At 47.3% G+C, this 12714-nt stretch overlaps 1 protein-coding gene across 5 annotated transcripts in view; it reads right to left on the bottom strand.

Moving 5' to 3' along the window:
• The window catches only part of STK3 (serine/threonine kinase 3), a 318957-nt gene extending 308632 nt beyond the window's left edge, over nucleotides 1–10325 (bottom strand). For 2 of the 5 annotated variants that reach the window (XM_075920321.1, XM_075920323.1), the window contains exon 1: nucleotides 10087–10322. In XM_075920321.1, coding sequence (XP_075776436.1) covers nucleotides 10087–10109 — 23 coding nt within the window. In that variant the 5' untranslated portion in view covers nucleotides 10110–10322. Of the gene's footprint in view, nucleotides 1–10086 lie in introns of all 5 variants that reach the window. The other 3 variants (XM_075920320.1, XM_075920324.1, XM_075920322.1) reach the window with 3 other exon arrangements.
• Between the last annotated feature and the right edge of the window lie 2389 nt (nucleotides 10326–12714).

The raw sequence follows: 12714 nt of genomic DNA, 5'->3' as shown, positions 1-12714 counted from the left end.
TGGTAAGACTGCCTCTGGTCCTTAATTTTCAATCTACACCGCTGAGTGTCCCAGGAATAGGCTTTAGCCAGCAGGCAGCATGCAATCTTAGTATAGGTGTCGGCATTCCTCTTGCTGGTTCAGAGCTCGGAGAGGAAGGCTTCATCACCCTGAACCTCGAAGTCCAGGATCTCCTAGACTCTCCATGCAGGCACTCTTCCATGCTCCTGCGAACTGGAGCCCATTGGAGCTGAAGTACTCAAAGTCGTTGCAGTCTTGGTAGGATTGTTCAAAGTCATTTCCACGTGTGCTGCAGTGTGCTGCTCACCCAGAATGTGCTTGCAATGCTGGCCACAAGGGAAAGGCCAATCTACATTTCACATGGCTTTTTGTGCTTATCCGGGAGAGAAGAAGCAGCACAAAGTTCTGACCACAGTGGTCAAGACAGGGGATTGCAGAAGGCTTCCAAGAGGCCAATAGCCTCGACTTTCCAGTATCACTGTGTCTCAGCTACCATAAATTCAAACATGTAAGGTCCGGAATTACATTACTCCTCGTGAAAACCAGGAGTACTTAAATCGATAATATGGACGCATCACTTAGAACAGGGGTCTCCAAACTGCGGCCCGCGGGCCGGATGCGGCCCGCGAGGCCCTCTCATCCGGCCCGTGGAGACTGTGACGGGGAAGAAACTCCCCGCACTAACAGCCCCTCCCCTGGAGAAGCGCCGAGCGGCGCAGCGCTGCGGAGCTGGGGCGGGGAAGAAACTCCCCACACTGACAGCCCCTCCCCCGGAGAAGCGCCGAGCGGCGCAGCGCAGCGGAGCCCAGGGGAAAGCCCACAGGGAGGGGAGCGAGGGCGCACAGCCGCAGGCGCGGCAGGCGAGGAAGGCGGCAGGACCCAGGAGGAGAAGGGGCAGGGACGCCAGGGTGAGTGGCACGCCCCGTGCGTGCCGGCTCAAAAGGGGGAGGGGCCGGAAGGACAGGGGCGGCCGGCACTCACTTTCTTTTGGGCAGGCAGCCAGGAGAGGGAAGCCGGAGGAGCCAGCGGGACGGAGGAGGGACTCTGGACCCGCGCAGCCCTTGCCCTGGGCAGCGAGACTCCCCGGCCGGGGGTGCGGGGGATCGGAGCCGCCAACGGACGGCCACACGCCCTGCGGACCGACGGCCGAGCCTGGGCTCTACGCGTCCCTCACAGCAAGAGGGGTTGGGACTTGGCATGGACAATTGCTCCCTATTGGCCAGTGCGTTCTTATCCTATTGGCTAGCTCTCTCATGAGGTCACTAGTGGGCTGGGCTCTGTTTTGGCATCCAGGAAACAATTTCACCATTCACACTAATACAGGTGTTCATGTGTAGTGTATCAATGTGTTATTAAATAATAACTGAATAAAATAATATTAAATAAATAATTAAAAACAACATCCATGTTTTGATTGTTTTTTATTTGGACCTCAAGTGTGTAGTCGGCCCCCGAACTGCTGTTTGATAGTTAATGCGGCCCTCAGGCAGAAAAGTTTGGAGACCCCTGACTTAGAAGATTGACCAAATGCGGCTCAAGTCAATGTAAAGTCCCACTGTAGGCCAAGCCTCAGGGGAGGAGGCAAGAAAGAGGCCTGGTAGGGGTTTGAGGTAAGGGGTGGAGTGGAGGCGGAGCCTGAAGCAGAGGGGAGGGTCAAGCAGCCCACTGCAAAATGAAAAGTGACATGCATTTAAAGCAAGGGCATGGGCAGTTGGTGAAGCTTCCACTTTGGGAGGCTGTAGCTTCCCAGTCCAGGCCTCGCCCCCTTTCCACGGTGTCTCGCGCACACCCTTTATTCTTGCTCACTGTGTTGTTTTCCCCTTCCAGCCAAATCCCTGAACCCAAGCAAATTACTTGGGGGGTGAGGAGGGGAGAACCACCACAAACACACTTTTCTGCAATTTCTCTCAACAAAATGGAGCATATTTGTACTACGTGCTAGATATGCAGAAGGTACCTAATTAACAACGCTAAAATTGGGCAAATTGCTCTGAGCTTCTCACAATAGGAGGAGGCGTTATCCCATGGGCTACTTTCACATTATACCTTTTGCCAGAAGAGGCAATGCAAATGAAGCGCTGATTATCATAGTCTCGTGCTTCATTTGCATAATCTCTTCCGATCTGTTTATCTGGAGGGGCATAAGGACCCTGCACAAAAAGGGAGTTTTGCTCAAAAAGAAAACATCCAAACTGCATGTTTTTGCGCAAAAACGTCTTGTGCAAACACAGATCGGAAGAGATAATGCAAATGAAGCATGAGAAAATGCTAATCAGCACTTCATTTGCATTGCCTCTTCTAGCAAAACCCGTAGTGTAGACATAGCCATGAAGTCTCAAATTAAAATTCTCCTGTAATCCAGGAGCAGTGGCTACTACATGAATACCACAAAAAGATTTTGAAATTGTAAAAGACTGCACTTCTCAGCACTTTCCATCTGACATCAAAACACGTAACTAAAACCAATGAATTTATACAAACTCCTATGAAGCAGGCAAGTATTATTATTATTCCTTTTTTCAAATGGAGAAACTGAGCCACAGGATAATTAAGTTCCTTATCCAAGCTCCCGTTGAGACCAAGCCTTACATGATGGATCCAATGTCATACTGGAAGTCTGTGACAGGAAGGACATTGAGAAAACCCCTCATCTTCTCATTTCTAGCAGAAAGGAGCACAGGCCACTGGCTACATTGAGGTGGCAAGATCACCCTGAAACTCCAGCTTCCCCCAATACAGGAACTCCGCAGTGAGGCTGCACCTGACCCTAACACTGTTTAAGGGCTGGCCCTGCCCCTCTGTGCCAGACATACTAGATGTGACTGGGCAGGTTCAGCCCAGCATGATGAAACTGTGGAGGGAATAATTGTGGTAGGGTTGCCAGGTGTCCTGTTTTGAACCGGACAGTCCAGTAATTGAGCTTTCTGTTCGGGAAACAAATTGAGGAAAATATACACGAGAAAATATAAATGTCTGGTATTTTCTAAATAAGATGTAATGTAGATTGTGATGTAATGTCAAGTGTGTCCAGTATTTTTGTTGAAACCACCTGGAAACCCTAATTGTGGGGGATCCTCATGTGGGGCAGTCTGGGTGGCTCAATGGGAGATCTGGATGCATGGGGGCTTCTTAGGGGGTTCTGGTGTAGGGACAATGGGACTCTGGATGAGCCTAGTGGAAGAGTCGAGGGGAGGTGGGGTTTGGTGTGGGGTCCAGGTGCTGAAGAAATAGGACTTAATTGGATGGGGGTCTAGGTGCAACTTCCTGGGGCTCAGTGGGCTGGGGGAGCTTGTTGGAGGAGTCCAGATTTAGGGGAGCAGGGCTTGTCAGGGTGAAGGTTATATGGGCCTGCTTAACCAGGGAGCCCCAGCTCCTGCTGAGGAGATGCTGCATGCCAGATTGCAGTTCTCTCCCTTCCCTCCCCCCTGCTGATTCCTCATCCCCTTTTCTTCTTCACCTCCCATTCCCTCTTCCCCCACTTCCTCAGCCCCTTCCCCTCCCATCCAACTTCACTTCAGGGCACAAAACAGGAAGCCTGTAGAGAGAGGACAAAGGGAAGGGATCCAGCAGCTATCTCTGCAGGGCTCACTGGGATAGGCAACACCCCCACTCCACGCACTACCAAGGGGGAGAGGGACTTTGGGGAGAAGGAAAGGGGAGAAGAGCTACTGAGCCTGCTGCTGGGAAAGTGAAACCAAACCCATCCCCACTCCACACACAGAGCAAGGAGAGTGCAAAGGAGGAAAAGGGGAGGCAGCAAGAAGGGCCAAGGCACAGGCAAGGGGGGGTTGAATGGGGTAAGGGGCCAAGCAGGGAGGGGAACGAGCAGGAGAACAAACCAACAGAGCAGGGCTAGCAATCCTCCTGGAGCCTGTGAGATGAAGGGAACTGCAGGCTGCAAAACAGCAGGGAGAGCCTTGTGACCACAGCTTCACAGGTGACTGACTGGGCGGGGCTGATTAATCACCTGAGCAGCTTTGCTACCAAGCAGCTCAGAGGGAACTCTGCTTGTAACAGTAATTCAAGCCTTGTGTCTGTGCCATGCAGGTTCAGGGACAGGCTGCTGAGGAGGCTCCCTATGACTCTGCCTTCCCAACCACTCTGGAACCTGCCTGAACCATACTAAACATTCCACAGAAACCCCATATGGCTGCTGGAGGCAGAGAGGGGAGGAACAGAGCCAAGGCCAGGGCCAGCACAGCCCCAGCTTTGGGTAGGCTGTGCCTGGTTTTGCCTTACAGACCAGATGCTCCTGAGCAAGAGCACACACAAGGTGCATGCTGATTGCAAAGAAGATCGAGAGCCATGCACTTCCTTCAGGTATGTTACTTTTGCCAGCAATTTAATTTGCCCTATATAAATGGATAACTTTGTGTTAAAAAGGCATGATATAGAAGGAGAATCAAGTGCAATGTATTTTAATCTTATTCTTGGGGTCATAGTGCACATGCCCAATTTCAATCCTGTGGCCCAATGAGATAAAAGAGGGTCATTCTTGCAGCCTACTCATTTGCCTTGGTTGCCCATCACTGGTTCAGGCTAAGCATTAAATATTTTATGATGATGCAGCCAGGAAAGCTTCAGAAGGTGGTTTTCTTGATCAGAGGATCAGTTGGATGTCAAACTGTATTGCCTTTGCAGATTAGAAGTTTGAGAATGCTACTGGTTTAATGGCTACAGCTAGCAAACAGGTGTCAGACCTCCTGCTTCTCCCCAGGTTTCACCAATTCTTTCAATTTTAAGTCTTGGTATCTTCTGTATAACTTCAGTTCCTGAAGTTGAGAGCCTTACCTTCAAGTGAGTGCAAACAAAAAACATGTGTCTTGCTCTCTTCTACAGTGAAAAGCCTAAAAAAATGTGGGTTGGTGTATCCCAAAGGTTCTAAAACCAATAGATTTAAAAAAAAGCCTACTTAAAACTCTTATCATGAAATCAATTTTGAATGCTTGGGGATGGTAGTACCACTTCCTTCTGCCCACACTTGTAACTCTGGGAAAGTCATGGTAAAGCTTTCAGAAGTCTACACTAATTTTGAGTGCCTCTGTTTAGGTGCCAAACTGGAGACAACTAAAGCTTGAGCTTTACAGATACTGGGCATCCTGGAATGCCCACTGAATTCATGCCTTAGATATCTCAAACTGAAGACTACTGATTGAGATGCAAAGTTAATGACCATTACTGTTCTTAGTCACTATGCTTGTTTATCCATTTATAAGTGTCTATCCCTGACTTACTATACAGAAATGTGAACTAGGAAGTTTAGAGTCTGAACCTACAAATAGGATTGCCAGGCATCCGGGTTTTTTTTTACTGGAATGCCTGGTCGAAGAGGGACCCTGGAAGCTCCAGCTGGCACTGCAAGCTTGACAATTGAAAGTCCAGTCAGAAATGCAGCAGAGACTCAGGGATAAGCCAGGTTCACTCCTGCCTTTGGCTCCATGTGGCTCCTGGAGTAGCCACCAGATCCTTGCACCCTTAGGCTCAGGGGCAGCTAAAAGGATCCACGCACTACCCTCAATCTCATAGGTACTGCCCCACAGTTCCCATTGGCTAGGAATTACGACCAAAGTGGACTGCAGGGTCAGCACCTGCAAGCATAAAAGGGCAGCATATGGAACCTGCCTAGCCACCCACCGCATGCCTAGGGATTGCAGGGACCTGGTGGCTGCTTCCTTGGGAGCTGTGGTAAACACCTCCATGACCCCAAACCCTCAACTCCATGCCCCAGCACGAATTCCCCTCCCATACCCAAACTCTGTCCCAGGGCCCATCCCACACACAATCCCTTACCCCAGCCCTGGGCCCCCTTCAGCACTCCAAACCCCTAATCCCTGGCCTCACCCCAGAGCCCACACCCCCAGCTGGAGCCTGCACCCCCTCCTGTACCGCTACAATAAATGATGGTGGGAGAGGGAGCAGGGATGGAGCAAGTGAGGTGCAGGGCCTTGGAGAAAGGGTAGGACCTTATGGAAGCAGTGGGTCTCAATTTTCTGCAATTAGAAAGTTGGAAACCCTGCCTGCAACCAGAGTAAACAAAATTCCCACTGAAAACAGTGGAAATATAGTCCAAGATAGCAAGGTTAGGGATTTAATTAGTTTGTACTTGTAAAATGCTACAAGATTCTGGAAGGGTTGTAGAAATACAAGTGGGTTTTTTCTGTAAATACTATTTATTTTATCTAGGAAAAATGCAGTATATAAGTTCTCAATACATTAACTTTAGATTGTGCAACTGAATCAGTATTTGACAGACTTGATGAACCCACAGTGGCTGTATTTCTAGTACATGCACTAGATAGTCAATGAAGTAGTAACAGCTCCAAAACCAAAAAGTAAACAGTGAGTAAAATCCCAAACCAAAAGCCTTAAAGTTGGTGTTAGTTTGAATATATACCAGATAAAATAAAAATGCACCTGCAAAAAAAAAAACAAAAAACCCTCAATGAGTTGTCATTAATATATCTTGTTTTAAAACACATATTTAATACCACAAAAGTTGCTGAGCTGGATTAAAACAAAGTCATCTTATTCTGTAACCCTCTCTCAAAAAGTACCCTGTAACATATGCTTCAGAGGAGTGTTTCCCCAATTTCATTTGGCCACGGAACCCTTTTAAACTCGAAATAATTTTGTGGAACCCCTAATAAGTCTTCTACGTGGAGCTGAAAAAGTAGACCACAAATAAGTAAGGATAATAATAAACAAATGCTAAACAAGGTCATGAGATCAATACAAATGAAAATTGTTTTCAATAAAATTAATAAATGCTTAAATATTTATTTTTTTAAATCATAAAATGTTATTGTAATGGAATTTTCTTGCAGAACCCTTATTTTCACTTCACAGAACTCTGGGGTTCCCCAGAACACCATTTGGGAAACAATGCTTCAGAGGAAAGATACAAGAAAGCTGGCAATCAGCAGTCAGAGGATACCCCTGCTCACTAGGAAAGTTTCCTCCTAAATCCCCCACCTTATCAATTTGTCTGGGGTTTTGCGCTGAAGCATGATAGTTCACATAGCAACATTATGTATGATAAGTTAACTCTCAAAACTGTATTGCTATTATTGATATTAAGGCCTGGTCTAAGGGCAATTTTGTACAACTATATCTACATCAGTTAAAGAAAATACAATCACCTCTAACAGAAAACAAATATACTTCTAAAGGAAGAGGTATAAAACTATACTCATCAATAAACTATAGCACAGGGATTCTGAAACTAGAGGTGTTATAGGGGACGGGGGAGGGGCACAAGCTGTCAGCTTCTATCTCCAATCCTTGTTTCACCTGCAGCATTTATAATAGTGTTAAATGTTTTCATTTACAAAGGGGTCACATTCATAGACTTGCTTTGTGAAAGGATTCGCCAATACAAAAGCTTGAGAACCCCTGCTATAATGGTATCAACACTTCATGCTACTATAACTGCATTCACACTAGGGTGGGGCTATACCCCATTAACTATCAGCAAAGGTAAGGCAATATAACTTTTGTTGTTAGATGAGGCCTTTAGTGTTTTCCTTAAAGCAACAGCTCTTGGGGTTTGTCTACACTAGCAAGTTAGTGCATCTTAACTTTCTCACTTAGGAGTGTAAAAAAAACCACCAGCATCAGCAAGTTACAGCACTGTAAAGCACCAGTGTGAATAATGCTATAGCGCTGGGAGCTGCAGCCCAAGCACTGTTAGCTACTTGCCTCATGTAGATTGTTTACCTAGAGCAGTGTTTCTCAATGAGTGGTACAAGTACCCTTAAGGGTACTCGAGAGCAGTCTGAGGGGTACATCAATACAACTGAAATTTGGAGAAAACTGATTTTGTTAAGTTTTACAGCGCTTTATTATTTTTGTACTTTTTACACCCAAAAATTTCATTGTTCACCCGGCTATGATTAAGTTGTTTAAACAAATGTGTTGCAAGGATAGAAAAAAATTGTGTGTGTCTGAAAACTGTAGGTACTGGGGGTACTTGCAATTTTTTTTTAAAAAAAGGGAGGCCTTTTTTTTTTAAAGGGATATTTAAAAAAAAAAAGTTGAGAAACACTGACAGAGTGCTCGGAGACCTCAGCAGCGCTTTAAACTTTAACATGTGTATACAAAGCTCTGGAATCAAGTTTCTCATCTTCATGGTTGTGGAGAAAAGCCTAAATACATGAACCCTAAAGGCTCAAAATTCAAAATGTATTTAAATCATTATCTGTCAGGGACCTGACAATTTATGAGCCTTTGGGGTTGTCAATTCCACAACAGTAAGGGTTTTTTGTTAAGAGTTTCTAATTTTGGATCTTCCTAATTTACTTGAATAAATCTGCTAATTATGAGATTAAGCTATTTTAACAGTGTTTTTCAAGTAAAAGCTCCATCCAAATCATTTGGATGAAGTCCATGGCTTTTATTATTGTTCTGTTACAGTCTAATAAAAATTCTGGATAATACATTAGTTGCAATTAGCTTCAGATGCTCACATTTTGTGAAAAGCTTTTCTCCAGAAGAACCATAATTAAAACGGAGAGGTGATAATATAGTCATGATTTTTCAAATTCCTGTCCTCTAAAAACAATTAAGTGTCCTTAAGCTATATTTCACTCCAAGCAGCTTTTATTCAGTATTACTGATTATTGTCTATAGCCAACAGAACATTCACATATTCTCCTGGCTTCTGCTGTGTCTTAGGGCAGGTGTATCCTACTGGGAGACTGATGCTGTGACAATCAATTCCCTAGGGATTGATTTAGCAAGTCTTCACGTAGACCTTCTAAATCTACCACTGATCAGTCTCTCTGGCCGACTTCAGTACTCCATCAGAATGAGTAGCATCAGGGAAGTTGAAAGGAGAGTTTCTCCCACTGACCCTGTGGCAACTCGACCTAAGTCCTGGCAACTCCAGCTACGGTATTCATGGGGTGGCATTGCCCTGCAATGTGTAGTGTAGATCTGCAGTTAGATGTGGGCAACTTTTTTTAAAATGAAATTTTAAAAGGTAGCAGTGAAAAAACTAGGATCTTTCAAATGTAAAAGCAATATACTTTACCAATATAATCTCTAAAAGCTGCACTGTGAAGCATGCCCAGAGCCTCACGGAAGCTAGTAGTGGTACACCCATAGCACACGATGTCAATTTCTTCCTCAGCATTAGTTTTAAAAATATAGATTTAAGTTCAGAGCCTAGACTATGTAGTCTGATCTCACAGAAGATTTATTGTCATCCTGACAGTTCTCTGTTGGGCTCAATAAAGGTTAGTCTTCACTTAGAAATTCCGCTATTCCAGAATAATATGGGTTGCTGATTTAACTTAATCCATTAGTTGAGATACATAGGGCCAAGATTTACAAAAGAAGCTAACTGAGCATTATTTATTTAGAAGGGATTGAGATAAAAATATGGAATTTCAATGTCATTTGTAGTCAGGTTCAGACTACAATTGCAATGTAAGATTGAAAGGAAGTTTGTTACAATCTCTGCCATCCCAAAATTAGTTCTATAGACAGAAGAGTGATATATTAGGATTTCCCTCCTGGATTAGTTTTAATGTTGGGTGTTTTTATGTTCTCTTCTTCCACCCTCCATCCCTCGTGAATAAACTAAGTTTGTAGAAAGCAAAGAAGAATCCCTGAGCTGGGGGAAGGCTCATTGTAGGTGTCCAGTCTACATTTCCATCCACCCCCATAGGAATTGGTGCTAAATTGTGTAAGCACATGCCAGTCTTCGCATTCACCCTAGCATTGGGTAGTGACTGTTAAGCGATTTATGGGAGAGGGGGTTACGACCAATAGTGCCACCTCAGAGGGGGAGAGCTTAGCGCCAATGTTGGAGGGAGGGTTGAACTGGCGTCTGTCCCCTCCCCCCACGGAGGGGGAGCGCCAAGGCTGAAGGGGGAGGAGGGGATCACAGGCCGGGGGGCCTAATGTCTCCTCACGTCACTCTCAGTGGGGGAGAGAAGGGGCATATCCCAGCAGTCCCGGGGGAGGGCGGCGCCGGCCGTAGCCCAGTGGTGCCTGGCGAGGCCTAGCTCCAGCTCCTGCCCCCACCCACCAGACCACGCCGCCAGCTGCGCTCAGTGCCAGAGCGAGGACGGGGCTCGATACCTTTTCGGTGCTGCAGGCTCCATGCTGCCACTGTGGGCTGGAAGCGCGCTGAGCCCAGTCCGCCGCGGCGCGATATCGCCTGACAGGCCCCCGCCGGCCCCCCCCCCCTTAACTCCACACAACTTTCCGGCAACTCTGGGGCTGGCCCTTTAAATGCGCCTCGCCTCCCTCTCGAGTCTGAGGCGGACTCTCACACAACCTATCCCAGCGCCACCTAGTCCTAGCCTGCTGGCTGCCCCAGGCCCGCCTCCTTCCTCCTTTCATTGGTTACAGGAGGCGCAAAGGCAAGCACTGATTGGAGGCTAACCAAGTCACTCGCAGCCTCACAAGGCGGAAGGAAAAGTCCCCCAGCCTGGACTGAAGCGGCTGTTGCTGCCCGGGCGAGAGCGAGCGGACTTGTGTCGGAGGGAGAACAATGGGGAGCGCAGAGCGTTCCCAGCATACTGCACGCCTCGCCGGGCCTGGCTGTAGAGCGCCGTATGCTGGGATGTGTAGTTTGCAGCGGTCCGCGGGCCCCGCCGGAGTGACCGCTCCGGGCAGCGGCATCTCACAGCCGGGAGCCCCTTACGCTTCCCCGGCGGCCAGTGCGTGTCCTGCGGGGAGCCGGGCGTGGCACAGCTCCGTTTTAAGGGATACATTAAAGCTCCCTTATCGCAAGGGGCCATTTTGACCGCCACAAAGAGTGGGGCTCCCGGAGGCGTCAGAGCCGACCCTGGCAGTGCTGGGCCCTACGCGGCTCCGCACCAGCGCACGCACCCCCACGGGGGCGGGGGCTGCCCACTCTCTGACCAAACGGACCTGATGCCATTTGCTGCGATAGTGTCCGGTCCCGTAGAGTTGGGAATCCTGGAGCGGGGCAGGGAGGGAGGCCTCCGGGCAGTAGATGGGCGACACAGTGCAGGCCCGACACGACGCCCGCCGAAGAGCAGTAGAGCTGTGAAGGGGAAACAACGCCTCTCTCCAGCCGCCGGCTGCGTGGCTACCACCTGCTCCCCCGGAGCCCTTTGGCCTGCACTTGCGCCACTCACCGCTGCCTAGTGAGTGGGGGGGTTGGTATCGACAGAGCCAGTGTTGACCCCGCAGGGCGTGTGGCGTGGGGATGGGGCCACCAAAACCAGATCAGCACAACCTGTGGCTGCTTAACATCCCATCCCTAGGTACGTGCAGCATAGGCCACCATAAAATTTGAGGCAGCAAACCTAAATTTAGTGGTACCCTAGGCAACTGCACATGCCTAAGGATGGCCAGAAAGGGTGTGTTAGTAGTTAGTTCATTGCTTCAGAGAGGGATGTTAATCTTCAGTCTTTGGCTTCCTCCAGTAGTCCAGGTACACTATTAATATCACAAAGGAAATATTTAAATCTCCCTATTTAAATTAAAGTGTAGGGCAGGTGAGACTTCTGCAGGCAATGCAAACCAGTGGATGTTAATATAAACAATTATTTGCTGGCAATCTCTGAGGATCAGTTTAACAGTCCCTGGTTTAGGCATACGGTCAGTAAACAAGACAGGAGAAACATTCAAACATTGCTTCTTGTCCTATCTACAGGAGTTAAAAACAATTTGTTTCCTACCATCTTGTAACAACTTTTTATATACCTCAAAAGTTTCAGAGGGGGTAACTGTGTTAGTCTGTAACTGACAAAAAAATAACAAATAGTCTTGCAACAACTTAGAAACTAACAAAAAATCTAGATGGTATCATGAACTTTCATGGGCACAACCCACTTCTTCAGATGCATGGAGTTAAGGGGTCCAAGTTCCAAATAAATACCAGAGAAAGAGAGGAGAGGGTACTGTGACATCCTCATTTCTTTATTGTTTTGTCATTATAGTCCTCACTTCTCTATTGTTTATCTGTATGGTCGATCTGGCTAGGTCTAGACTACAAGTATTTGTCGGAAAAAGCTACGCAAAATGCCCTCCACATTTTGCATACCTTTTTCCGATTCTTTTGTCAGAAGAGGCTTTTCCAACATTTGACCCATCTAGAATGGGCCAAATGTCAGGAAAAAAAACCTCTTTCAGAAGCTCCCTTCTTCCTCAGGGAAGGAGGAATACAGGAGCTTGCAAAAGAGCATGTTTCCACTTCCACAAAAAAAAGCGGAAATGCACACGCGTTCCCTGGACTCAGCAGCGTTTTTTTGGGATACTTCTGGTATCCTGAAAAAAACCATAGGCTGTGTCTACATTGGCACCCCTTTCCAGAAAAGGGATGCTAATGAGACCAGTCGGAATTGCAAATGCCGTGGGGGATTTAAATATCCCCTGCGGCATTTGCATGAACATGGCTGCCGCTTTTTTCCGGCTCAGGGTTTTGCCGGAGAAAAACGCAAGTCTAGACGGGATCTTGCGGAAAATAAGCCCTTTTCTGGAAAGTAGGAATAAGGGATCTTCCGGAAAAGGGCTTATTTTCTGCAAGATCCCGTCTAGACCGGCGTTTTTCTCCGGCAAAACCCCGAGCCGGAAAAAAGCGGCAACCATGTTCATGCAAATGCCGCGGGAGATATTTAAATCCCCCACGGCATTTGCAATTCCAACTGGTCTCATTAGCATCCCTTTTCCGGAAAGGGGTGCCAATATAGACACAGCCATAGTGTAGACATAGCCTCTAGTACTTTGCTTCTG

This window comes from Pelodiscus sinensis, chromosome 2 (assembly GCF_049634645.1).
Source record: "Pelodiscus sinensis isolate JC-2024 chromosome 2, ASM4963464v1, whole genome shotgun sequence".
In the NCBI taxonomy this organism is placed as follows: Eukaryota; Metazoa; Chordata; order Testudines; family Trionychidae; genus Pelodiscus; species Pelodiscus sinensis.
This window is presented reverse-complemented; position numbering and strand designations above follow the sequence as displayed.